The sequence below is a fragment of the Neomonachus schauinslandi genome, chromosome 8 (assembly GCF_002201575.2).
Source record: "Neomonachus schauinslandi chromosome 8, ASM220157v2, whole genome shotgun sequence".
Classification (NCBI taxonomy): Eukaryota; Metazoa; Chordata; class Mammalia; order Carnivora; family Phocidae; genus Neomonachus; species Neomonachus schauinslandi.
Window position 1 is genome coordinate 1840624 of NC_058410.1, and position 27937 is coordinate 1868560.

Consider the following 27937-nt stretch of genomic DNA (forward strand, 5'->3'; position numbering starts at 1 on the left):
CAGGCCTGGGTCACGCCCCTGGTGACAGGAAATAAAATAAACCAGCTAGCAAGTTCATGTAATGAGGCTCATTTGCTCGGGAGCTTCGGACTGAATTCCACTCAATACCTTGAAAGTAGGAAAGCACCACGATGGTAAATGAATTCTGTCCAAACTATCCGACGAGGGAGCCGCAGAGGGGGACGGAGAGTTCTGTGAACTTTGAGCAGCATTCCATTCCCTTCTTCCACTGGTGCTCCAGGACCGGAGAAGTCCGCTAAATGCCAGAGGAGAGAGGAGGCGTGTTCGTGCCTCGTGGGCCAGACCCGCCTGAATGGCCAGGGGTCTGCACTGTCCCAGTGCAGCTGAGCCCACATTCCTCCACTCCCGGCGCCGAGGCTTCACGCCGGCTTGCATGGTTGTTGAAACCAATGTCTTCCCTAGACTCCAAACTGTGAGGCTGGGTGTTTTCTTTCAGTCAAAGCTTTTGACTGTAAGGCTCATGAAACCACATCAAGCAAATTCTTTCCGTGCCAGGACCAGGGTGGACGCCCGAGCTACAGTGAACCAGACACAGAGGTGGCAGGTGGGAAGGGCCCCCTGCTGAGGCTGGAGAATCTAGTACTTCTTGATGGGAAACCTTCACACTTAAGAGAACCGACACGACAGGGAAGCTCAGGAGAACCCGCTCATCCGCGGGATGATAAAGACGACAGAGAACACGCGGCACAGCAGGTGCCGGGAGCCGCGTGGGCACGGACTTGTAGACGGACTAGAGCTCAGGGACATCACGCAATTCACTGCCTCTACCCCTCAGGTGGCTAAAGACAAAACTGAAGCAAAATGAAGGCCCTCAACTCAGAAGGCTCAGATTCTCTCCGGAAAAAAATAATGTACATATAAATATCCAGACCTGTATTCCAAAGTCTCCGGTACTGACTGTAGGTCCAACAGGAATTCAGAGGGAAATGAAGTAGAGCAACCGAGTCTGGCACACGGGACGTGGGGCTGCCTGGCTTCCGGGGCCAGGCTGGTTTGGCAGAAACGGACAGAGAGCCGCGGGCGTCTAGGGAGAGTGGGCAGCAAAGCTGCGTAAGCATGAGCACACGGCTCTGGGGAGGCGCTCGGACGCGCTCTGGGAGAGACACCGGAACAGGGACAGTGTCCGAGGGCCGGAGGGGTGGCAGCGGAGCCGTGACCGGCCACTCTGCGCAGAGAGGCCGGTGGACGGCAGCTCTCGGCAGAGCCCTGCGGGCCGCCCGTCTCCATCCCAGGCACACGGGCGGGCGGGAGGCGTGGGCCCCAGAATGAAGATGTTCTGCTTCATAATCATCAGAAATGACTTAGAGGGACTTAGCATACAAATGCCAAAAATGTTACAGGCTATGCCTAATGATCTTAAACGTGAAAGAAAATGTTTTTAATTTCATCTTGAGGGTGTTCGGAAACACTGCTGGAGCTTTGCGGCAGCCCTCACCGACGGAGGGTCGTGAACTCCGCGATCCCACCAGCCCTGTGCCTCTAGCCCTGCAGCAGGGGGGCGGGGGGCAGGACCGCGGCGCGCAGGCTGGCCATCGGCTCCGGGGTTCCTGCGGCCGACCCAGACACCTGCCACATCTGCCGCCGACCATCCGTGCCCCTCGGAAGCACCGTGGGAAGGTTCTGGTGCAACGCAGGGGAGATGTGCTTCTGGCCAGGGCTCTGGCCAGAAGCGCCGGCAAAACGAACCAATAAATGAATACTTAATTTAGGAAGCAGTACGAACAGCCCTAACTTAATCTACAATTTAGTGCAACTAAGTTTGGTTCAGTGAAACTTGGACAGGGTTGTTCGAGGAGTGACAAGAGCTTGAAGACTGGGTTCTGCCGTGAGGCCCTCAGGAGAAATCTGCAGGGGTCACAATTTAAAGATGAGGAACTCAGATGTGCATAGCTTTCCAAACAAATGACCACCGCCTGGGAGTCTTGGGACAACACAAGGGCATCCACTCGCGGTTCCGGAGGCCAGCGTTGGAACCCAGAGGCTTCGGGGCAGGTCCGCCCACCTCTCTGGCTCCCGTGGCCACCAGGCGCCCTGGCCGTGGCTGCGTCCGCGCCTCTACGGATGGCCCCTGCACCGTCCTCACATGGCCTTCTCCTCCTGCAGGGACTGCCGTGGCACGCGGGGTCCACCCGAGTCTTCTGGGGGCTGCAGCGGCTGGCCCTGTGAGACCAGAGTGGACAGGCTTCCCACTTGGCGCTCTCCTCCGCGCACCCTTCCTTCGAGGTGGACAGCTGCTCTGGGCCGAATCACGTGAGCATCTGTGCCAGGACGCCAGAACTGGTCTGGAAGTAGGGGAGGGCAGGGGATGAACCCGAGTGGCACGAGGGTCTTTGGGGGGCAGGTGTAGGGGGTGTCACGATGGCCGGGCAACCACGAGTGGACTGAACGCCCACTTGTATGCTTCAACTGGGGGGAAGTCGTGTTTGTAAGTTCGACCTCAATGAAGGGCAGGCACCTCACTAATTCCTGACTCACTAGATACTTGTGAGCACGGGGATTGAAGCTCATGCATTACAGGAGGCCACCTCAGTGGACGGGAAAAAGGGAAGGCCCGGGACGGGCTGCAGCCCTGAGCCCAGGCAGGACTCAGTCCAGCTCCATCTGCCAGACGTAGGGGGGCACTACCTGGGCCAGTCTCAGGTGAAGAACAGCATTTTCCGTTTCCAGTTCAACTATCCGCTCTTCTTTGGCCTACAACCAAGGACAAAAAAGGGACATTATCACCATAACTGATACTCATCAGTAAGCATTCCATCCTCAGAGGGAAGCCAGCACCGGCGTCAGGGACGAGCTGCAGGGGGAGTCAGCTGGAGTGGGGGCGGCTTCTGACGCGGGTGGGCACCCCCATGCCCCATGTCTACAACCCTTACTCCAAGGGTGGTCCCCAGCAGCAGCATCTGGGGGCTTGCTGGAAATGCAGAATCCTGCATTATGGCACATAAATTATACCCCAATCAAGCTGCTGAAAAAGTCCCACCCCAAATCTACCAGAGTCTGCATTTTAGTGAGAGCTCCAGGTGACCTATATGCAAGTTAAAATCTGGAATGCACCAAAATCAGCATTTCTTTCCTTGCATTAACTCATATTCAAAAACTATCTGTTAGAAATCTGTCATGTGCCAGGCACTTGTCTGGGTGCTGTGGACACAGCCGTGAATGATCAGGTGCAGGGTTCCCATCCTCATGGGGAGACGTGGAAGAGCCAGTGCGTGGGGTAAGTGAGCTGGGGAGGCGACGCCAAAGTTAAATCAGTGATGTGGGTTCAGAGGCAGGGCAGCTGCCCAAGGGTGAGGAGGGCTGGCAGGCCAGCGAGGAAACCGGAGGAAAGGAACAAGCCCACGCAAAGGCCCTGAGGCAGGAATGAGTTTGCTGAGTTGAGGCACAGAGAAGGTGAGACTCTGGGGAGGAGGCTGGGACCTGGGAGGAGGGACGACAGGGAAGAAGGGAGTGTTATCTGCAGGGTTTTAAGCAGAGGAGTTTAAATATGAGCTATTTACAGTAAACGCTGAGCAAGCCAGCCCCTGGAGGTCTCGGTGGACAGGAAAGCACGGGTTTCTGGGAAGGTGGCCCAGGGGCCGTCCTTTCTGCAGGGAGTCCCTCCCCAAGCCCGCTGATGTGCAGCTCTCAGAGAACTGTGATCATTTCGGGACAATCTCTTTGTGACTGTTTATAAAACCAGAAACCTGGCTGTCATCTGGATTTTGTTACCATGTTCAGTCAATTTTACCTCTTAAAAAAAAAAAAAAAAACCTCGAATATTTCTGCAGAAGTCCACTTTGGGCATCCAGCAAGATGCCGCCCCTGACTGCAGCGCTATGAAGCTGTGAGTCCCTTGCAGGCAACTCACCGGCCCACGTGTGCAGGTCGGCGGCTTTGGTATCCTCACAGTGGTGCCACCGTCACCGAAAGTAGTCTGAGAATATTTTCATCTCCCCAACAGGAAACCCCACCCCTGATGACCCCCAACCCAGCCCGAGGAAACCACTGATCTACTCTCTGTCTCTATAGATTTGCCATTGGACATTTTGGATCAACGGAATCACAGGATATGTAGCCCCTTGCGAGCGGCTTCCTTCACTGGGCACCTTGTTCTCAAGGCTCAACCGAGTCGTGGCGTCCTTCCAGAATTTTATTTCCTCTCATTGCCTGATCATATTCGACTGTAGAGCTGTGCCACATATATTTACCCATCCATCAACTGCAGGACATTCGGGCTGTTTCCAGTTTTTGTTATTCTGAGTAGTGCGGCTATGACATTCCTGAACGAGTTTTTGTGGGACACACGTTTCCCTTTTGCCTGGGTGTAGTCCTAGGATGGGAACCGTGTGCGGTACCTCTGGTTAGCATCTGAGGAACTAACTGCACACTCCCACCGGCAGTGCGTGACAGTTCCAAGCTGTCCACACCCTCGCCAAAACTCCCCACCTGTCTCTCTGAGCACGGCTGTCCGAGTGGGTAGGAAGTGGCGTGTCATTGCAATTTGATCTGCATTGCCCTGATGGCTAATGCTGACCATCATTTTCAATGTGCAAGTCATGCAATCCTTAGTTAAATTTCTTCCAAAGCATTTTATTATCTTCGATGATAATGGAATTGTTGTTTTTAATTTTTTTTTTTTCATTCCTATGAAGTAGAAATACAGATTTTTGCACCTGGATCTTGTATCCTTCAACCTTGCTGAAATTACTTACTAGGGCTAATAGGGTTTTTGGTGGATTTCTTAGGATTTTCCATATATGAGATCATGTCATCTGCAAACAGAAATAGCCTTCTTTCCTCCTTTCTGATATAGATACCTTTTCCTTCTGTCATCTTGCCTAACCACACAGATGAGCACGTCCAGGAAGATGGTGAATGGATGTGATGAGAGTAGGGCTGTTCATCTTGTTCCTTTCACCTTATGTGTGTCAGCTGGGGGGTTTCGTGGACACCCCTTTATCAGCTTTGGGAGTCACCATCTGTTCCTAGTTGGTTGAGTGTTTTCATCATGAAGTGGAGTTAACTTTTGTCCAATGAAATTTTCTGGATCTATCGAAATGACCATGGGGTTTGTCCTTTCTTTTATTGATACAGTCTATCACATTAACTGACTTTGGAATGCTAGACCATTTGAGGGATGACTCCCACTTGGTCATAGCTATAATCCTTTTTATATACCACTGGATTCAGTTTGCCAGTATTTTTTGAAGATTTTTACATCTATATTCATGCTGTTTTCTTGTGTCTCCCTTTTTATTTCTGTGAAGTTGGTAGTAATGCCCTCTCTTCTATTCTTGATTTTATTAATTTTATTTAGTCAAACTAAGGGTCTGTCAGTTTGGTTCATCTTTTCACAGAGCCCCCTTCTGGTTCTGTTGATTTTCTGTATAGTTTTTCCAGGCTCTGTTGCACTTGTTTCTGTTCTAGTCTCTGTCGTGCTTTTATTTTGCTGGCTTTCAGTCTTGCTTCACGGCTTCATCCAGTGTCTTCAGGTGGAAGTTTAGGGTGTTGATCTGAGAACTATCTTCTTGTTTAAAGTAGGCATTTACGTCTATGAATGCTCCTTTGGGTGCTGCTTTAGCTGCATCCCATAAACTTGGCTATGTGGCATCTTCATTTTCATTCCTCTCAAAATATTCCCTGACCTCCTTTGTGATTTCTTCTTTCATCCACTGATTATTTAGGACTGTCTTATTTAATTTTCACCTATTTGTGAATTTCCCAAATTTATTTTTGTTATTAATTTCTAACCCCCCTCTCTTGTTACTGGAGAATATACTTTATATGCTCTTTATCCTTTTCCATGTGTTCAGGCTTCCTCTGCAGCCGGCAGGTTGTCTAACCCAGAGAGCACGTCTCAGGCATGTGAGAAGAGTGTGTCCTCCTGCTACGTGGGTGGGATGTTCTGTGCATGTCTGCCTGGTCGGGTTGGTTCAGGGGCGTTGTTCAAGTTGTCTGTCTTCCTGCTGGTCCTCTGTCCAGTCTGTCCATTACTGAGAGTCGGGAGGGTGGATGTCTGTTGCTATCATTTTTGAGTTGCCTTTTTCTCTCTTAGATTCTGCCAATTTGGGGGCCATGTTGTTAGATGCACATATAATTTTCCTATCTTCCTGATGGAGTGATACTTCTATCATGAGCAAAGGTCCTTCTTTATCTGTAGTAACACTGTTTTCATCTGAAAGTCTATTTTGTCTGATATTAGTACAGTCACTCAGTCTGCTTGAAGCTGATGGTGACATGATGTCCTTTCCCACCCTTTTGCTTACAACTACTTGTATCTCTGAATCTAAAACACGTCCCCTGTAGACAGACAGCATGTGGTTAGATGTGGCCTCTTACCCAGTCTGACAGTACCTGCCTTTTGACTGACGGTTTGTCCACTCACATTGAATGTCACTGATGTGGCTTTATGCCCATTTCACTTTTGTTTTCTACGTGTCTCGTGTCCTGTTGGCTCCTCATTTACTGTCTTCTTTTGCATTAAGTGGATATTTTCTAGGGTGAAATCTTAACTTCTTTGATGACCTTTTCCACTAGTTTTTGAATAATTTTCTCAGTGGTTGCTCGAGGGCTCACCTGTACTTTGAACCTGGAACAGTCTCCTTGGTACCGTTATACATCATGTCATGTGTGTTACAGATGTAACAATCCCGTATGTGATCACTGGTCCTTTACATAATTTCATGTTCATTAAAGAGTCTGAGAAGAGAAGGGACAGTAAGTATGTATTTATGGGGTTTGCTCTGCCGGCCCTCTTTGCCACTTTGACTTCTCTTCACTTGGTCCTGTGCATTCAAGCTACCATCTGGTGTCATTGCCTTACTCCAAGAAAACTGCCTCCATCCACCTCCTTTGTGCTACTTTTCTCAAATACATTACATTTCTATATGTTATAGTTTCAACAATACAGTTATATATATATTGTTTTACATAATTGCTTTCTAAGTCAGTGAAGGAAACAAAGAGAACTACACTTTTCTTCTGTGTTTTATAATTACCTGACGGTCTTTACTGGCATTCTTTGTGGATTTGTGTTTCCGTGTAGGAACTTCCTTTGGTATCTCTTAAAAGGCAGGCCTGCTAGCAACACCATTTTCTCCAATTTTGTTTATTTGGGAATGCCTTTATTTTGCCTTCATTTTTTAAGACAGTTTTGCTGGATGTAAGATTTTTGGTTGACAGAATTTTCGTCTTTCAGCACTTTGAACATGTCACCCACCGCCCCGACCTCCACTGACACTGATGAGAGTCTGCTGACAGTCATGGTGAACTGACACGACAAGTCGTTCTTCTCTCTCTGCTTTTCTCTTTATTTTTACAAAGTGCAGGTGGATGTGGATCTCTTTGTATTTATACTTAGTGGAATTCATTAAGCTTCTTTTATGTGTACCTAAACTTCCAACAAATTTGGGGAGTTTGGGTAATTGTTTCTTTGAATATTTTTCCTGCTTTCTTGCTCTCCTCTCCTGGTGCTCCCATGACAGATATGCTGGTTTGCTTACAGGTTTCACACCTTTTCCAGAGGTTCTATTCATTTTTCTTCTATTTTTCTGTTTTTAGGATTGCATAATTTCTACCAATCTAAAAGTTTGCTGATTCCTTTTTTGTCTATTCAAATCTACTCTTGAGTCCTCTAGAGAATGTTCCCATTTCAGTTATTTTCAACTCTAAGATTATAATTTAAAAAATAATTTCTAGGTATTTCTTGGTATTTTCTATCTGATTAGAAATTAACATATTTTCCTTCACTTCTATAATGCAATTTCCTTTAGTTCTTTGAACATATTTATAATGATTGCTTTGACTTATTAATTTCAACATCAGGCATTCTCATGGGCAGTTCCTGTTGTCTGTTTCCCTGCTGTGGATGAGTCTCACTTTCCTGTTTCTTTCATGTCTTACAATTTTTTGTTGAGAACTGGACATTTTAGGAAATATATTGTAGAAACTTTAAATAGTGATGCCTTTCCCCCACCTGCAGTTTTTGTTGTTGTTGTTGTTGTTTTTGTTTTTTGTTGCTACTTGTGTGCTTTGTTGAGTGATTTAGCTCGCCTCTTCCAGGGAAGTCTGCCCAACCCCTGAGGGAAGGACACAGCCGCGGGCATGCACACAGGCACTGGGAGACTGCAGTTTAAGCAGGGCTCTTTTTAACCACCTCTCCCCGATCTCTGTTACTCTGTCTCCCTTGGTATCACAACCACCCCACTGATTATTGATTGCCTTATTGTTTTCAATAATGGCCTGGGCCATAAATTTCTCCACTGTCTGGTCCAGTTAAACTGGGGCAGGGCTACTTTTGGAAGCCAGTCTTTGATATTTGTCCTAACCCCAGGCTCTTCTTAGCCTTGAGTGAACTAGGTGGCCTATTAGCTTGTGGCTAATTATGGGCTGTATCCCGCACCCCCCACCCCCCACACAATTCACTTGTTGAAGTCCCAAGTCCAGGACCTCAGAATGTGATTGTATTTGGAGACAAGGCCTTTAAAGGGGTGATTAAGTTAAAATGAGGCCACTAGAAAGGGCTCTAATCCAACCTGACTGGTGTCCTTATGAGAAAAGAAGATCAGGACACAGAGGGCACTCCAGAGATACCCACACACAGAGGAAAGACCACGTGAGTGCGCCACAAGAAGGCAGCCACACACAGGCCAAGGGCTGAGGCCGTAGGCTTCTCCTGCCTATAACTTGGTCCCAGATTTCCAGTCTCCAGAACTGAGAAGAACATGTTTCTGTGCTGCTCTGTTACGCTGCCCAAGCACACGTTAATAACTGCTTTTAATGAAGGAGAACTCTTGTTTCTGAACTTCCCCACAGTGTGTTTGGAGAAAGTTCCTTTGCGAAGAGCTTCAGAGCTCTCTCTTCTTACGGGCTGCCTCTCCCCCTGGGCTAAATCCCCCCTCTGGGCACTGGGCAGGGCTGTGGCCTCTGGTCTTTTGGCTGGCTTTCTCACTATGAAACCTTTGTGCTGATCAAGGGCGGAAAGAGCAATTGGGATCCCAGTATTCCTGGCCTCTGTTTTGGGGTGAGGCCTCTGTCATACGAGTGGGGAACCACATGAACCCCCAAGCCTCCACCCCACCCACTGGTAATTTAGCCTCTTCCGCTGTGTGCTGGTGAGATACGGTGACCCTAAGTCAGAAGCTGAGGAGAGGGGGAGCCCCATCTTGGATACACACACCCAGAGTGGACCTTCTGTCAAGCTGAGCTCAGCTGGTGGGAGGGAAGGAGCCACAGGCTTTCACTGTTCTTACAGAGATTTTTAGCAGATTTTTTGCATAAATGTTTCTTCATGTGATGTATGCCCTTAGGGCCATTTCTAGGGGCTTTACACCATTTTTCTACGATATTCCCCAGATGTGCTTGTTTTGCCTGGGAGCAGGTTCACAGAGGTCCTCGTCTTGCCAACCCAGCAGTCCTGCCCTGCACCTTCTAACTCCACCCTACATCTTCATGCTTGTCCTTCAAGTAGGACTTGCTACGAGTGACATTTTCAAAATGCGGATCTAACTGTATCATCCCCCTCTTAAGATCTCTTCAATAGCCTTTCCTGGCCCTCAAGACAAAGAAAAACATCCTTAGTCCTGCTTGACCCTGCGTGGGCTGCCTTCCTCCCGCCTCTCAGCCTCCACTATCCGCTCTCTCCTGTGCTCTGCCAGTCTCCCAAGGCCCGCCCCGCCCGCCACACACACACCATGATAAGGTTGTTCTGTCCTTAACCCTCAACCCCGCTGCCAGATGGCAGCCTCCCATCCCAGCGGAACTCAGCTCCACTTCTGCCCCCAGGGGAAGTCCTCAACTGGGATTCGCCCAGACCTGTTGCACTACAAACCCTAATAAGACCATGTACCTCCCCTCTGTAGCATTATCTTGGGGCCACTTTGATGGCTTACATTTATTGTGACTATTTATTCCTTTATTCAAGGCTGTACTCCAAGAGAGCAGGGTTGTTGCTTAACCATTGTATTCCAAAATTTAGCACAGTAAATAGTAAACGCCCAGTAAGTAACGGGAGGGCCCTGGGCGGATGACACAGGTGTTCAGATGAGGGGCATGAGGTCTCAGGTGTGGGTGGGGTGAGGTCCAAGGGGGACTACAGATGAGGCCCTCGCACCCTATAGGGCAGAAGGTAGAAGATGATGGGGCCTCCACCCCCAACGCGGTCTTCTGGCGCCATCACCCAACCCTCCCACGCTGGCCACACCCCCAAGGCTCAGAGGCGGGAGGGGGCGGTCAACCCGGCCAGTGGGGCTGCAGGTGTGGCCGCAGCTGCGCTCAACTGCCCCTGCTGACCTGCACCTGGCGCTGCAGCTGCCTGGCCCGCTGCTCCAAGAAGCGCCCCCAGCGGCGGCCCTGCGCGGGCATCACCAGGCCCAGCTCTCAGCCACAGAATCCGCGTGGGTGGGCAGTTTGTGCCCCGTGGTTTCCACGGCGACGGGGTCAGGGGACTGCTGGGGGAGGAGGGAGGCGTGGGGAGGGGAGCGAGCGGCTGCATTTGAAGACCCTATCCGAAATATTGTGGGTGTTCCAAATCCCATATAAATGACAAGCCTCTTGGGTGGTACGAACTTAACTTCTGTCCTTCCCTTTTTACATCTGCCAAGTGACTATGGCTTCCTTTCCCATAGGAACGTTGATCTGTGGGGTCCACACACAGGAACTCAAGTCAGCATCTGCTGCCTCACTGAACGGATCCGAAGGAACAGGCAAGGCAAGGCGCCACGCTGCTGCGAATAAGCCGCATCCTCCCCCACAGCGCACTCCTCCGAAGCTGCCTGAAACAGAAATGACAAAGACAGGCGCGGAGTTGGGGCTCGCTGGGCAGCCGGGAGGTGCGAGGCCTCCTTCTGTGCTGCTGGGGGCTGGCAAGGCCACAGGCGGGGAGGGGGCCCCGCGCGGGGAGCTCCAGCACACCTGTGATGCACACACGTGATGCGCCATGTGTGACGTGTGTGTGCTGTGCACACGGATAGAGCGTGACCCCTCCTAGAATAGACGCCCCGGGGGCCTCAGCACGGGGACAGGCCGGCTGCACTGGCCGCATGGCAGGGTGCTGCCCGCCGGCCCGCCATGTCCCTCCCACCGCTGCACCTGCCCGAGGCACGTCTCAAGACATCTGCTGGTGCCACATCCACCGGCCTTCCTCCGAACTGGCGCCTTCAGCATGGTGGTTCGCGGCTGCGGGTAGAGCCTAGTCCTCCCTGAGGCTGACCCCAGCTGCGGGCCGCGGGGAAACGACACGCTGGGTTTCAAAGGCTTCCTACGAAAAAGAATGCGGACTACCGCGTGCGCACGGTTTGTGCCGACCGCATAGTGCTAGGGTAGTTTTCGGACATCTGAGCGGAGTATGAATATGCTGAAATTTACTTCCCGTTTGCCTTTTCTCTTCCAACGCGGCTGCTCAAGAACGGAATGTCCTAAGTGATTAGGGGCGCTGGACCATCGCCTTTACCGGGAGAATGTGGAGAGCGGTTCCAGGGGATGAAGTGGGGGTTGGCTAGCGGCTGGCCTAAGTGCTGTGTTGCGGTCCCGTGATGCCCCCGAGCCCGGCCTCCCACCCCTTCCCGCGCTCTCTCCCCACCGACCAAGCCCCGTGCAGGCAGCTGCATGAGGGCCGTGAATATTCCTCCAAAGCATGAGGCCCTCCTCCCTGGTGCCCTTGGCTCCCGCGATCCGTGCCGAGGTCTCCTGACGTCTGCGGGCGGCAGCCTCTCTGCCCAGCGGTCTCCTCCGCCTGCGACAGCCCCTCCTCTCAGGAGGGAAGCCATTTCCGCAGAGGGCATGCCAGCAGGAGTTAGATGGGGTCCTCCTGGGCAGAGTGCCCGGTGCACCTGCTGTGTACAAACCGAGAGAGGAGCCGTGCTCACTTAACTGTGGACCCCTGCCTTCCCACATCGGCTGTGGGACACTTGGAACCCGCGTCCCCACTGGCTGACACAGAGCAGGCACTCACTCCTGAGTTGTGTTTGTGAAATAAAGTGGGAGAGAAATGGACTTTTATGTTTGGAGTTGTACTCGCATCTTTTGCGGCGCCATGACTTTGAACAAACTGGATGAACAGCTGTGCACTGAAACCGGTCACTCGGCATCTCCTCTCCTGGGAGACTCCCTGCTGCAGGCGACAGGGGCATGGAGACCCTGAAGGTACGACTCGGCTTCCCACGCAGGGCACCGGCATGGCTCAGTCGGTTAAGTGGCCACCTCTTGATTTCCGCTGGGGTCACAATCTCCAGACGGGGCCCCGAGCTGGGGGTGGAGCTTAGACTGTCCCTCTGCCCCTCCCCCCCCAAAACCAAGTCAGCTCCCGAGCAACAGAGTGGCGGAGATCATTTTCCCATGGCACACGCTAGAAAACCCTGCAGGGCCTGCTGCTGTTGTGATGTCCACCACAGAAAGCCTCGGTAGGGTAGACTCCTTACTTCCACGAGGAGCAACAGAACTGCGGTCCTTGAGACAACCTGAGTCAGTCTCTAAGTTTCGGTCCTCCCAAACTTTAAAGCACCTTTCTGGGCATTAAAAATACATTACCAGCGAATATCCTCATTCCAGTATATAAGCAGCTGGTCCTACCCAAAGGCCTCCCTGAGCTTCTACAGCCCTAAGACATTCCCTCCTTCAGGAAAGCCCTTCTCGAAATTCTGGGGCCGCTCCTTCACCCAGCACGCCTGCTCCGGGGCCACAAAGGAAGGTGGACTGGGCACAGGGAACACGGGAGTCAGCACTGGGGAGAGGCAGGCCCCCGCCAGGTGCAGCCAGGGCCCCCCCAGGTGCAGCCAGAGCGCCAGCTCCCTTCTCGCGCTACCTGTGTGCTTTCGTGACCGCCTCCCATGAGCCACCTCAGGCGGATCTTCGCTGCTGACGCATCGCCAGCACATCTGATCCACACAACTTAGTAAGTTCCGGTGTGCTTAAGAATCCAAGAGGCAATGAAGGGACCGTGTGAGTCTGTATGACCACGGGGTCGGCTGACGTGCCCAGCAGGTCGGGGAGCCGGGGTGGGCAGATGAGCGTGGGGGACCACGGCAAGAGTGGCCCGCGGCCTCTGTCCAACAGCCTGCACCATCAGGACAAACCAGAAAGAGCGCCTGACACAGACGGGACCCTTGGGGGACCTCTCGTGAATGACGTCACAGGCAGAAGGGGACGGGAGGCAAAGGTGCAGATCACAGATGTAATTCTGCCCGCACGAGACTGCAGTAACAGCAAACACACTTAAATACATACAAAGTTTATTAAAAATAGACTGCAAATGAAGTACAGTAGAAATGGGAAAGTACAGCAGTTGTGGTGTCCCCAGTGACGCAGTTATGAAAAGCATGTGTTCACATTTGACCTGATCACCCAAGGGTGGCCCAGCCCACCTGCCCACGGGCCTGATGACCACACACACAAATACCCCTGCATGTCAGTATTTACATGTATTTGCATGTACTTACGCGTAGTTGCTATTTCTCTATATATTAACAGAAAAGTAATTCATCTGCATCTTTTCATGGAAGAAAGTGTGAATTTAGTCCCTATAAGGCGGCCAGTGTTCTCGAGCTATCTGGGAGGGGCCTGCTTTTCCTGGAACCTCCAGAGCAAACACCCACATCCTTCATAAACACTTAGAACCATGTGACTCTCTTAAACAAGGGGAACGGTGAGAGCACACTTCCAAATAAGAACCCCGATAGGCGTAAAAATATTTACACTCGCATTTCAATGATTTATCATACAGCTCTCATTAAAGTGATTTCTCAGGCTAAAAAGCCTCTCCCTCTTCTATTTGAAAGTGTGTGTAGTTTTCTAACATATATATTTGTAAGAGAACAATCTGGTACAGAAGAATCATCGAGACCCCACAGCAGGGTTTTGTCAAGTAGAAAATTTGCTCATAATCACAAAGTAAGTTAGCACTTCCACGGCACACAGGAGAAATCGACATGAGATCCATCTCCCCAGCATCAGCCACACGGTCACAGCTGAAGAAACAACTGCGATGCCCAATGACTCAAAAATGAAAATTAAGTAACTCTATTCGATGTAAGAAAATCGCTTAAACTGCAGTCCGAGGCTGTGTGACATTGTTAGTCACCGAGCCTTCCTTCCCAGACAACACGTGGATGGAACTGGTCCTTCCTCGAAGGTAGAATCCCTGAGCCCCAGCCGTGTCAAGTGTCACTACTAACCTCCCATCCCTCTCATACTTCCGCGTCTCTCCACATCAACATGGCCCAGCTAAACAGATCCTCTTTTATAGATTCTCTTAAATAGTCGAGATACTTACTGAACTCCCTAACTGAACTGCCATCTTCAAAATCACCAATGATTTATTAGTCTAACAATAATCTGGCATTTATAAAAATAAAATATCCTAAGCTTAAATCCTCAAAATTTTCTTCTTGGAGAATTTTTTTCTTAAATTACCTATTTAGAATATAGCAGGAGGGCTGTCCCTGGATGGAAGCAGAGGGGGCAGGGTCCTGACAGGCACCACCTCCCTTCTGGGCAGCGTGGGTCTGAGCTGCCTTGGGACCCCCCTCCCCGGGGGGGGGGGGAGACAAGTGAGCAAGGCGGGGGGGCAGGCTCTGCACTGAGCCCCCATGCGGGGTACGCTCAGGTGTTCTCTCTCCTGGAAGGGGACACCTCGCCCTCGGGGGACGCGGTCTGCAGCTGCTACTCAATAGCACAAACAAGGTCTGGGCAGGTCAGGCGGTTCCCTGCCCGGTCGCCACAGCGCCGTCGGCAACCCAGAACACACATGGCCTCTCTGCACCGTGCCGGGCGAGGGCGAAGACGTGTCCCCACCGTGCTCTCCTGCCCTGCATTCTCCCCTCTGCCACTCAGACGCTAAAAAAAGAAACAAAAAACGTATCTTCATGTGAGTCAGATTAAGAAATCAGACAGTGTTTACGTTGTATAAGTGATCATCTCCTGGTGAATGAAAAGAGCGTCTTGGAACGGGACCATCTCTGGATCCCGGCCATCTCAGCAACCGTGCTTCTGGGACGCGGACACGCTGCGCGCGGCCCCCGCCCCGAGCCCGTCCTCCAGAGACGCGCCGACAGGCCCCTGGGGCGCACGGGCACCTCGGCCCCGTCTCATTTTGTGTTCAGCTCATTTTCCAGTTCTGTTAATTTACGAGAGGCTTTTACTTTGTTGGACACATCTTGACCTTGTGAAAACAGACGCTGACGCTCTTTGAATGTCAAGTTTTCAGGGGCTCCTGAACTTCCAGGTACATCGGCATCGTGGCTGCAGCAGAGCAAATGCAAACATCACTGGTCACATGGAACCAAGCTGTCAACACTAATGCCATTCAAAGTGAGGTAACCTGACACAATGGGCAATTAAGTACACTCTTCCATGAGGGAGACTCATTCCTTGTTAAATTTGCCATAATCCTTCCCATGAATACAATCACTGGGGTTGTCGCTAGGCAGCAAAAAGGGCAGAACGTTCTCCTGACTAAACTGTTAACTTTCTCCAGCCACGTCCAACTCTCAAAACGCCGGTCACTTCAATATTAGCAGGCCGGGGATTCTTAATAGGTGAGCTAGCTAAAGAGGTACAGCTTAAAAACATGTAATTGTAATGAGTCCACATGGACCCGAGAGGCATCTATCAGTATACCTACCTTAACAAGTTAGTGTAAGATACTGAAGATTCTCTCGATGAGCTCAATGTCCGTGTTCTAAGAACTGTCTGGACTACAGCCTAGGTGAGGGTGCTCGGTGGAGACACGACGCCCATTTACTGTTTGTGCATCGTCAGGGTTGGCCTTAGGCAGTCTAACAGGATGTCTGGACACTGCCCTAGAATCTTCCACCCTTGTCGGCGGAGGCAGACAGCATCATGCCCCCCTCCTTCTGGAGTTCTGACCACTAAGCCTGAAACCTACATCACTGTCTGAAACACAATGCAAAATAAAAGAGCCTCTAGTCTCACACACTTGTGCAATGAGAAACGTCTGAGATGATAATGAAGTCTCTAAAATTCCACTCCAGCCTCCTACAGAACTAGCACAGCTGTAAATACCTTTTAGACGGTCTCTCTCTCGGATCCCGATAAGCATCATGGGCACCAACAGCTGTCCCAGCCGATCCCATGTAAGAGTTTGGTCCTTTTCCATAAAAGAAAAAATATCAAAGTTAAAGTGCCTGCACAATTTCCAAAACTTTACTCATGATCAAGATGCAGTGCCCACGGAGGAGCACTGAAAATCTGACAGGAGCCCTGTGGGTCTGAAGCTCGCGTCTCTCAGTGGCCCGAGTAACCCAATCACCAGGCTGCGCAGGTGCACGGTGCTCCGAACCAGCCACGCCAGCCATGTCCTTAGGGAGCGACAGCCAAAAGGTTCAAATCAGTTAAGATGCATAATTACCATGAATTCGTAAGAAAAATCCACAGAAGACCAATTCAAATGAGACTGTCAGATGCTCCTGACGCAAAGGGTTTCCTTACAAAATAACTGAGAGCAAATGTAACCCAAACAGTAAGCAGTGATCACATGCCTCAAGTTTCTCTTTTCAGGGCAGCTCCTGAATTTTTTTGCTACATAAATGGCTATAATTACTAAAACAAAACTTTTTAAACAAATGAGTTACAGAAAAAACCCTAGTGTTTGATATGTTGTAAATACAAACTCACTCAAAACCAGACCCAAAGCAGTGTAAAGGAGGAGTGCGTGAGCCTATGGGGATGCCCAGCCTGGGTCCCTGGCTCGGCCTGCGCCTGGCCCAACGCCTGGGGTGACTGACGGCAGCCAGCCTGGGAACAGCACCGCCCTCTCTAGCCAGTGTTAAAGATCAAAAAAGATGACACAGATAAAAATTTTAAAATGCATCCAAATATTACCACTAATGATATATTATTAAAATCATAGTGCATTATGTCAGCACTCATATATTGTTAATGATAACATCAGCAAGAAAAAAAAATTTCATGCTTTTTGAAGAGCGTTTTGCTTACAATGATACAAGCTGGAGCAATAAATGCTCAAAATACTCAGCAAACGCTGACAGCATGGGTATTGGATTAGACAGGCCACAAAATCACTACAGTATCTCAAAAGTAGAATTTTCCTTTTTAGACAGCAGCATAAAAATGATTTCTAGCTTCTTCTCTGGATGCAGGAACATGCTGTGCAGACCTAGCTGTTTGAGACACAGCGCAGGGCTGGCTGGGGCTCCTCGGGGCACTGCATCATTCCCGGTCCTTTGCCAGGGTCCCCGTGATCGCCACATGGGAAGTCATCCTCCACAAAGACTCAAAAGATGAAACAGACCCCTATCTCCAACGTGGAGCAACCCAGAGCAGGCCTCCACAGCAATTATCGGCAGAGTAGAATTTTTTTCTATTTTAATTCTAAATTTTCGCTGTTTTAGAAAATGTTGCGTTGTATCTTTTGAGTTTTGTTGTAAGAATGATACTTGCTTCTTCCACTGGTAAAAATCAATTCTTCAAAGTTTTCAAAGTTAATCAGAATATTAAATACTTTCAGTGGACTATATGAATTAATACTGCACATTTCAAGTAATTTTCAAAGATCTCCAGTTAAAGAACCTTTTTTTTTTTTTTAAAAAAATACCTTGCTATGCTAGAATGAGACACTGTTTATTTCAATTCGTACCCGCTTCCTTCTCCTCAGGCACCCAGTGGAAGAAACCAGCCCACCCACAGAAGCATGCGAGTGCTCACAACAGAAGAAACATGAGCTGAACCCGGGGGTGCAGCCGTGTTAATGGGATGGCAGTGAGGAGGTCAGAAATGCTCTGCATTTGGTGCAAACAGCTTTGTGCTTTACGAAGGAAGTCTTCAAAGAGGCACGAGCCATCAGATGCAGGATATAACCTGCTCCTATGTGGTCTTTTCGGTGTGAAATAAAATAAGGGTTAGTGGTACGAGTGAAAGCCAAGGTGGTCGGAAATGAAAACCCAGCCCAACATCGCGTTAGCAAACCTCGTCTGTGTCATGACACACAAGACCTCAAGCTTGCAGCCTGTAACGTGACGCAAGGAGACTGAGGGCATCTCACCTCAAAAACTACTATTGTCCCAGGAAAGTCTTTCTAGATACCGACAACAGATATTTTATAAAAAGATTTAATTTTGACTTCTGGGTGACTCAGTCTCAATATTATACGCTGAGCCTTCGGAGTGGATCAAAGCTCTGACGCCGATGGGAAGAGAACGTGGCAGAACTCATTTGTTCTGGAAGAGCGAAGGTCACGCGTGTTTTTGACCATTCGTCTTCTTTTAGAATTCTGAGTCCCGGGCATTGCACCAGGAGCATTTTAGAAGACCCCCGTGCCCGTGAAGACCACCAAATCTGACAGTGTTTATTGCCAGCATTCTAATGTTACAATTTTAGGAGGAACTTGGAGTTTGAGTATTGTAAACATCCCTTCCAGTGCCGTCTTGGACACTGGTTACGGCGGTTGCGCCTGCGGGCAGGACCACCGTCACGTCAGAGGTCGTACTAACTCAAGGCAACCGCGTGCCTGTCAGGGTCTGGGTACCAGGACTGTGACATGCGGGGAACGTCCGTTAACAGGAAGGAACGAAACCAGCAAGAGGGAAAAGGAGTCATTTCACAACGACTGGGTTCCGTGTCCCTGGCGTGAGGCAGCTCACACACAGCAGGACCATCAGCTCAGCACAGCGCCAACCACTCCACCCAAAATACCACGGAAAGTAGGGGTCATCTGGTAAGCCACTGCCATGTGGTGCGCAAGCCAGAACAGAAGGTTCTACCCGTGCTGGAGAACAGAACTTAGCATGTGACCCTGACACCGCTGGGAAGAATGTCTGACTCTCATCTTCAGACACCAAGATGCGTGAAAAAAGCACATGTTCAACCAAACGTAAGAGTTGTTTAAAGAGGCAGAGAATGGAGGCCAAGACCAACAGTACTTCAAGTGACTGGGGGGTCCCGGAGGGCCAGCCACTGCTGGCAGGTCCGAGGGACAGAACCCTGCAGGCAGAAAGCAACTGGGGAGCTGGTGTAGTTGCCAAAACGACTCTCAGCACAGACAGGACAATTGGAGGTAGGGGGAGATCACCACACTGAGACTCGTGATCAGGTGAAATCAAATTCCAAAGCGAGTGCTGACTGAGGGGGCCCACAGAGCAGCAGGGTGCAGGGTCCCGATTCCAATCAGGAAGATAAAAGAGGGCTTGATTTGCAATCCCACATTTTACCTCTACCTTTCGAGTGGCTGGGCTGGTAGAAGCCTGGTTTTTTTGGAGGGGGCGGGGGCTGGCCTGTGTTGGGAGCAGTACTGTTGGCAGGGGCCGAGGGTGGCTGGAATGGGCTGGAGAGAACGGTGCCATCGGAGGCCGGGCGCGGCTGGCAGGGGGGCTGCTGTGGCTTAAGGGCGGCGGGAAGAAGAAAGTGCCCGTGGGGCTTCCTCGTGCAAGAGCGCTTATCCTGACCTGCCAGACTGCAGTCCTCCTCCTCCTCCTCCCCCTCGTGGTACGAGACGAGCCTGGCGGTGTACAGAGAGTCTGGGGACAGGGTCTGGGCCTGGAGGGAGGAGGCGGTCCGCTGAGGTGGGGGAGGAGGAGCGGCGGCCGGAGGGGACGGGGACGGGAGCTCGTAGCCCCGTGGAAGCGGGGGTCTGCACAGACCCGGCTCCTCCGGCTCCAGCAACCTGCGCTCGGCCTCTGCGTGCTGTCTGCGCCTCTCGGCTTCCAGGCGGCTGTAATACCCTTCTTCCTGTCGCCTCTGCACACGGAACAGACAAAAGCGCAAAGGTCAGAGTCAGGAGGGGCCTTCCGGGTGCACGAAAAGGGCGCATTTTACCCTCTGCCCCCCGTCTCCACACTGATCACGAGTCCAGGGGACAGCAAAGTTTCAACGTAACAGTCTACGACAGAAACGGCCAGATCCGCCTGGAGACAGTCTGGAGACTCCCGGGCACGTTCATCCTATCGTGGGGTTTCTGGCACAAAACTGCTCCAAAGCACCGAACCAGTGCGCTCTAGGTCCTCGCAGGCTCCAGCTTCCCGTTACGACACCACTGTCCCCATTCAATTATCCCTCCAGACCCTTAATTCCCTGCTGCTCCTCTCTCTCTCTCCTCCTGCTCTTGTAGAGTATTAACTTACCTGCGCCTGCTCGGTTTAAAGACAAAACGAAACCCAAACAGGCTCTAACTGGCTTTCTACAGCTGGTACTTGTAAGAACAGCAACCTGGCACGCATGCTTTTTCACTGACCCCGCGAGTCCAGAGAGCAGCCCTTCCCCTTCCTCGACCAGAAGGACGATTAAGTCACCTGGTTTATTTCCAGTTATTCAGAGGGAAGTTAACAGAAACCAACAACTGTAAAAAAAAAAATTACTCATTTTCCCAAGGGAACAATCTAACAAATATGCTTTCCACAGTTCTTAATTTATAGTTCAAATCTTAACAGACTCCCTGACAGACAGAAAATTAGAGAGCCAGGAGTTAATAACAACAGCAACACGATATTCAAATATATTTTGACACACACTGTACATTTTCTTCCGACATACATCTGCACAGACTACAAGTTGACAGAGTTGAAATTATTTTCACATTAAAAAAGGTAACAGCACAGTTCTGTTAAAGATTGACAAAAGTTCTAGAACACATGGGAAGAGTGAGTGTAAGAAAGGGGTTACAAGAGCAGGACAGAAGGACGTGCCTCAACCTGGGTGTGTGGTGCTGCAGAACGGAGGGAATTCTCAATCCATTCAACCAAACGAAAACTCATTTTGGGGCCCTTGCTGGCATGAAGATACAAGTTTCGAGTCCCCCTTTTACCGCGTACACTCGTGTTTCCTCCCTGCTCCCTCTGGAGCACGCATGCACCGGACAACAGTGCTCAGCGCTTCCCCTTCTGAGGGAGGAAACTGCAAGGACCAGTGCCGGCCCCAGGCATGGCCCTACACCGACTCCTCACTTGATCTTCTCACTCTGTGTTGAGACATCCTGAAGGAAAGACATTTTGCACCTTATTTTCTACACAAAGTTAAGTGTTTGCTTGGGGTTGGGGAATCCAATTCAGAATGACCCCTGTGGCCTTTACATCAAGTTGTCAGGAATCTTAAGTGTGACATGGAGAACACTTTAGGAGGAAACCAAAATACCCTTCAGTTACATGGAGAGCAGATACAAGTACATGACCCCACAATTATTCTACCACAAATGAATGGCACATTTTCTATAACAAAGCAAGCCCAACAACTGTGGACATTCTGTATAAAAAATAGGTTATTCGGCTTCTTTTTACAGTGAGCACTCAATTCTAGAAAGCAGTTCCTAAGACACAAGCGTATTTGACAAAATCGTGAGTTGTGAGCACACACGCTGGAAAACCCGAGTAGTGCCCAAGCGTCCCCACAGAAGGCGCGCTGCTCCTGCGGCAGGGCCGTTCCCGCTCCCGCGCACGGCGGTGGCTCTGTGCGGGCCGCCCGGGCAGGCAGAGGCTGCACACAGCCAAGGAACAGCAAGACAACACGCACCCCAACGGAGGACCCGCATGGCTCACGTTTCAGAAAACTGATTTTGATTCTGACTCATCATGACACAAAGTAAAGAGTCAAGGGAGACCTAACCCTGAAAGCTCAGACTCCTTCAGAAAACTGCAAATCTACTGGGACACAGCTTTTGAAGATAATATGATGACAACTTTAAGGAATGGTGAAGGTCTAGAAGACGCAGAAGTCGCTAATTTCCATACAGGTTCGTGTGCTAGCGTTATTTACTCTACTTTCATTGAAATGAGTCACATCGTTTCTGTCATCTTGCTTTCCATTTGTTATATATCCGCATAGATTCTATTGCTACAAAAAGCTTCCTTAAAGTTCTGTTTTTGGGGGAGGAGGAGGGTGCTCTATGAATACAGTTCACTGGACTATCAAAGAAGGAGTGATGAATAAGAACTGAACTTCTCCCCATCAGCAGCTGTGGTGCTCCCGGCCTCCGCCTTCATGGAAGGGAAGCAGCAGAGGAGATGCGCTTCTCCCGGGCCGCATCCAGCACGGGCAAGCCCTGCGGGAGGGCCCGGGCCACACACACAGCAGGAGGCCACAGGGCACAGGCAGAATAGGGCAAATCAGTTGTCATTTTAAAATTCAACTTAAAAGATTACTTTCATAAAAAAAAGAAATCCATGTATGGAAACCAAGTAGTAACTCAGGATACTTATCAGATTAGATCCTAGTTGAATTCTCCTTGAATCGTGTTTTTCATAAGCCATCAACCCGCAGTGAGTGATGTCAGTGAACAATCTCAAGTGCAGAGTGTGAACGGACTGTGTTACTACGTTCCTGGCGCCTCCCACGGCTCGCACTCCCTCTGCCCGCCTAGCGCACAAGCATCCCCCTCAGAGTAACCAGCTGGACCACGTCCAGGAAAGGAAGAGCCCGGAGTACACGGGCGGGCTGCGAAGAGGCTCACTCATCACAACCAGGCCTACGAGTTCCAAAGTGGGAGAGAGACAAGACTCAGAGGGTAAGAGAGTCTGGACACAGTTCGGAAGGGAGGTAGGTCGGCCAGGTCGGGCTCAAGTGTTGGGTCCGATAACACAAGTGGGGATCCAGGCCCTGTTCTGTCTTGTACATCTTAGGATACGGGTCAGGTCTGGCCCCTTTCCCCAGCCCATCGACGGGTTCAGGCTAATCTGGTAAAATGCTAGCTGCCCCTAGAGGACCATAACCTTTTCTTCAGCATCTCGCTTCGCTCTCTCCTCGTCCTGGCGGCGCCGCTCCTCTTCCTGCCTGGCGCGATCTTCTGCTTCCCGCCTGCGCATCTCCTCCAGCTGCTGCTGACGCCTCCGCTCCTCATCCTGTAACTAACAACACAGTGCCTTGAAGCTCTGCTCTGCTCACCCACCTGCACGAGGCGTACCGGGCACATGCGGACACAGGCACACACACACAGTCAAATACAAGATACCAGGTTAGAAGCACTGTTGAAAGACAGTAAAACACACACACCTTAGAGCTCTGTAGTTCGAAAATAAGTTACCTAAAAGCAGGGTCCCCACAGGTCCGTTAATTTCCCCATTAACTGTGGCTCAAAGGAGGAGGACTCCGTCTCATGCATTCACACATTAAGCAAGCATCATTCTTGTATTAGAATAAATAGAAGTTTAACCAGCTCCTGTAAATCAGCAGACTCCAGCAACAGACAAAACCCTCAACTGATGGAACTCTGGAACCCACTCAACCCCCTGGCGCTTCCTGGCCGCGCTCCTGTGAGCTGTGGCACGCAGATGCTGGCCTCCCCGGGGCGGGGTGCAGGCCCCAGCTCACGAATGCAGCGGGACGTGGGTCTGCGGAGAGCCCCGTGCAGAGCGGCCCGCCTCTGCCTGGGCACCAAGCTTCCAGCACGCCGGCCCGTGGCCATCCGCTCTCTCTGGACCCCATCCTGGACTTTGAGAATTCCTTCTCAGCCCGGGAATACCCCCAAACTGAGTCAGAGAATCTGAACCTAAAATCTGGAAGGAACCTTACTCTACCTCCCTCCTGCTACATCTCTGCCAAGTAATTATCCACTCTGTCTGAATAACTCTCGTGTCTGGGAACCTACTGCCTACCTCCCCGAGACAGGGTATTCTATTTTCAGGTAACTACCAGTCAAAAAGTTCTTCTGTGGGTCTAAAATTCATCACCTGATGGTTTGCTTTCTATTTTTCATCATTCAGGTTTTGCCTTTCTGAAACAACACAAATTTATTATCTTTCCCTCACACCATCCAAATGCTTCAGGATATCTTCAAAAATCTACGACGTAGCCTGTTTTGGTTTCCGGCTCCTTTATCCTCCTGGTCAGATTTCTCTAAGTACTACGACTTCAGGGTACCTTTGACCAGAACAGAACAGAGAATGCCCTTCTGCTGTTACAGGCCAGGATAAAGGTAACTCTGGAAGCTTGCTTCTCCGTTTCTGTCGTCTGTGACAGAGCCAGCCTGTAGCAGCACCCACAGCCCTGCACCACCCTCGGCATCAAGAGCAGTGGATTCAAAATTTAAAAAATGAAAATGTAACTCAACGCCACCTCCTTTAACTGCTAAAACCACTGCAGGAATCCCTTACATAAAATCGCTCATGGTATGTTTCAGTATTTACAGAATTACTAGTTACTGTATAAACTGTTCATAGCAAAAAATAGAAACTGGACTTAAACTGCATTTATGTTTGTTTTTTTAAACAAAAACGTAACGACTTCACTCTTGCCTGATTTCTCTGGAATAAAACACTGCATCTGGTGGAAAAAGTAACAAATTAACTTGTGTCACTAGACTTTTTCATGTCAGCAAGCAATATTAAGACACCTTAGGAAAAAATGAAAACTGCCTCGTCAAGAAGACAAATTTACTTAACTTCCTCTTTCAGTACAGTCTAGAAATAGGCCAGGAGGGAGGGCAGGGTGGCTTCTGGAGCAGGGGCAGGTGCTGCTACCTGAGAACCCCAGCACCAAGGAAGAACTGTCCAGCATCCTGCCCTGGGGAGAGTCCCCCATGGAGGGCTCACAGCCAGCAGCGTCAAGACTGATCAAGCATGTTATAGTCATCAGTCCAAGTTATGAGAAACAGTCAAAATGAACAGCCACTGAGAACAGTAAATATTCTACAGAAGAGTAACTTATGGAAGAATGTAAAACTGCATTAGTGAAAGAAGTTTTTGTTACCCAATAAAGCACAAACTAATTCATCATGTTATACTTTCTAGACCTAATTGAAAACAAGTCTGAGCAAGAAAACCAGTATCCACTGAAACAGCCCACTCGTTCTTTTAAATTAAAGAGGAGTATGATTTTAAGAAATGAGAACAGTTAAAATTCTCATAATTACAGGTACAGAATGCTACACCTTATGAATCGGTAAACAGACTCTTTCTCTTAAAAGCCTTCATTCTTCTAAATCTGGATGGGGTAAGCAAGGAGACGCCTCTTGGGTTGGGTTCATTAGTGCCTGTTTTTAAAGTCGACCAATGAGCTGGTGCAGTCAGGACCAGGGCAGCCTCTCTCCACCGCAGGGGTAAGCTGCTTCATGTCCTCTTATCTGTTTTGTTCAAAACTCAGACTGTTTTGTTCTTCATATGTACGCTGCTTTACTCTACCCTCCTCCCCCAAAACCATTAAGGACAGAAAAGAGAATCCAATCGCTTAATTTACTCCAAATAACAGCTCAGAACGGTACACTGAGCTGACAGTCATGACCAGTTAAAGGGCAGCTCAACTTGTTACAAATTTCATGGCTGAGATCTGATGACAAACTATGTTAACACTGGAGTTAAATGAATAGAGATGAGCTCACTGTTTTACAGGAAAGGAATGCCAAGTGACATGTATCAAAGCCGTCTGGTAGGAAGTTACAGTCAGGGGAACAGATCTGAGTAGACGGAAGGAGAGTTCTTACAGAATGAACACAAGGCAGTCCAGACTAAAGCTATTCTAAACCAAGAACTTAAGCTGGGATTTCAAAAGCCAGTCCTCTAAGTCTGAACCAGTTTTGCTACATTGGTGGTCCCCATTTCTAAAAAAGACATTTTCAGGTAAAAAAAAAAAAAAATCATGTTGAAATCTATGTGTTTATGATTTTATACCACAAGACCCTAAACTGTATCTTAAAATTATAGTAAAAGCCCCATTAAGGGAGACAATCACACCGAGATAATCGGAATACAAAAGAGGACCAAGGTGTCCCTTACTTTTTGACATTTTCACTGAAAATATCACTAAGTCTGTTGAGCAGATTGTCCTTAAGAACTTGGGCAAGACTTTTCTGCCTATGTTCCCACCCATTAAAAACACCCTAAAAATTTTAATATGCACCCATGAGGAACCACTATGATCAGGCCCCTTACTACCACTGGGCGCTGGCCCGACTCGGGTCCAGAGCAAGTCCTCAGCTAGCTGGCAGCCCCACGCCGGGGGCGTTGAGGACGGGGCGTCGTCCTTAGGAGAGCCGTCCGCACAATGTCAGGCACTCCATCAGTGGGCGAGGTCCCTTCCCTGGGCGCGGCCTGTGCTTCTGCCTTTGCAGTGTAAGGAGAAGGACAACTGCCAGGAGCTGTAGGACCTACAGCTTAGCTGCTCCAACAGCGGCAGAGACATGAAGTCACCCCCAAGGAGGCCGTGCGGCTCAAAGGGCCCACGATGTGCACCCACAGTTCTCTTTGTGCAACTGTCATATCTGACACAAGCATGTGAATTTTGTGTTCTACTCGGCAACATGGGCAAGTTGGTCTGACTACGCACACACTCTCCTCCTCATTGCCGGGAGGACGGCCCATCGTTCGGCTCCCACTGCCCGCTCCTGCAGCTAGGCACTCCCGTGTGAAGAGGCAGTGAGCAGCCCGCCTCTCTGAAAGGGTACCTTGCAACTGGTCTCCGAATGACTCTTGCTTTCAGTCCAGCCCCTTCTATGCCCAGGTCGCTCGGGTCTGCCCAATTCCTACCGTCCCACATGAAGACCAGACAGGAGGGCAGGGGCCAGGGCAGATCTAGCCTGGAGGAAAACAGGAGAGCCACCGAAATCCTTGAAAACGTCCCTTCGCTGGCACTACCCCAAGGTAGAAGAATTCTCCCCTTGAGCTGTCAGGTCATCTGAGTCAGCGGATGAGCCACTGCCACGGTACCAAGACAAAGCCTGAGACCAGCCAATGGAGACCGTCACTAGTTGAAAGATGGTTCCTAGCAAGAGTCTCGTGAGCAGGAGACATTTTTGTGCAGCAGACTTTAAAATAACCACAAAGGGAGAAAACTCTGGCTAGGATCCGGACTGTCTCTATGACGTAAGGCCTTGCTCCTCTTTCCACCCACATCACAGGGCTGTCATGAGGGAACAAGAGAGTCATGTATGTAATTAACTGGCAGCCTAGGGCAACAGAGGTATGACGTGCTGCACACCCCGTCACTGGGTAGAAGGACCGGTGGCCCTTAGCCCTCAGCCGGGGGGCTGACAGCACCCACCCCACAGCGCAGGTGCAACAGGGAGGGTAGGCTGGGGCGGGGGAAGGCACGGATGGAACGACAGCACTCCGTGGCCATGGGAAGACCGAGGACGCTTCTCTAAGGACGGGGAGCTTCTGCTGGGTTCTGAGCACTCCTGAGATCGTACGTTTTTAACTAGGGTCCCTGTAGCTGCTGTGTTGAGAACAGCCTGTATGGGAACAAAGGTGGAAAAGGGACTTGAGGGAATGGCAGTGGCTCAGGCCAGTGTGGTGTCCAGGGGTCAGATTCCGAGAAAGTAAGGACAGGAGAATTTCTCAACGGAGAGGAAGGGGGGTTATGGTTCCTAAGGTTTGTGGATGGGGGCAGTTAGGAGAGTCTACTGAAATGGGGAAGGCTGAAGGCAGAGGAGATGAACAGCACGGCGGGCGGGGGTGGGGAGAGAAGGCGTTTCGGGTGGAACACGCTGGGGTTTGCAAAGTCTTATCTGACTCCCAGTGGAGGTTACATGGCCCAACTGTGTACAGGTCTTTGCTCCGAGAGGGCTCGGGCTAGAAATGTCAATGGGCGTCCTGGATCAGGAGGCGGCCCACTGAAAGAGCAGAGGGCGAGAAGAGCCAAGCCTGCTGCGACGGGGCTGCTCCGGAGCAGAAGACCTGCTCCGCTGAGCCCAGTCATCCCCACAAACATCCCGTGACGTTCCGTACGAAGGGCACACTGTAAAAACGGCACGGCATGCGCTGCCTACCCGTCCGGTCACAGCCGCCACCGCCCTTCATCTCAGGGAGAGGACAGACACCTAGCAGTGGAGGTCCCTCCACACAACCTGCCCATTCTGACAAAAGGATTCTCTAGATACTGACACTGCTGCCAATAACACTAATATTCGCTGGGGAATCAGGCTAAGAAATGCTCAAAAATGTGGTGGTTAAAAAGTCAGTATTAATACTCAAAATTATTACCTTTTAAAGAAGTAAAAACTGAACTGTGTCTTTAAAATACAAATCTTCGTGTAATCCTTTCTCCTTAG

The 27937-nt window shown here is 50.2% G+C and overlaps 1 protein-coding gene across 9 annotated transcripts in view; it reads right to left on the reverse strand.

Annotated features, from left to right (window-relative positions):
* Positions 1-13209: 13209 nt before the first annotated feature.
* Positions 13210-27937, reverse strand: part of AFDN (afadin, adherens junction formation factor) — a 101298-nt gene continuing 86570 nt past the window's right edge. For 4 of the 9 annotated variants that reach the window (XM_021693258.1, XM_044917433.1, XM_021693256.1 and 1 more), the window contains exons 29-32: positions 22668-22802; positions 19416-19707; positions 16018-16102; positions 13210-15234 (exon numbers count right to left, since the gene is read on the reverse strand). In XM_021693258.1, the coding sequence (XP_021548933.1) occupies positions 15081-15234; positions 16018-16102; positions 19416-19707; positions 22668-22802 (666 nt within the window). In that variant the 3' untranslated portion in view covers positions 13210-15080. The remainder of the gene's footprint in view (positions 15235-16017; positions 16103-19415; positions 19708-22667; positions 22803-27937) is intronic. The other 5 variants (XM_044917434.1, XM_021693255.1, XM_044917432.1 and 2 more) reach the window with 3 other exon arrangements.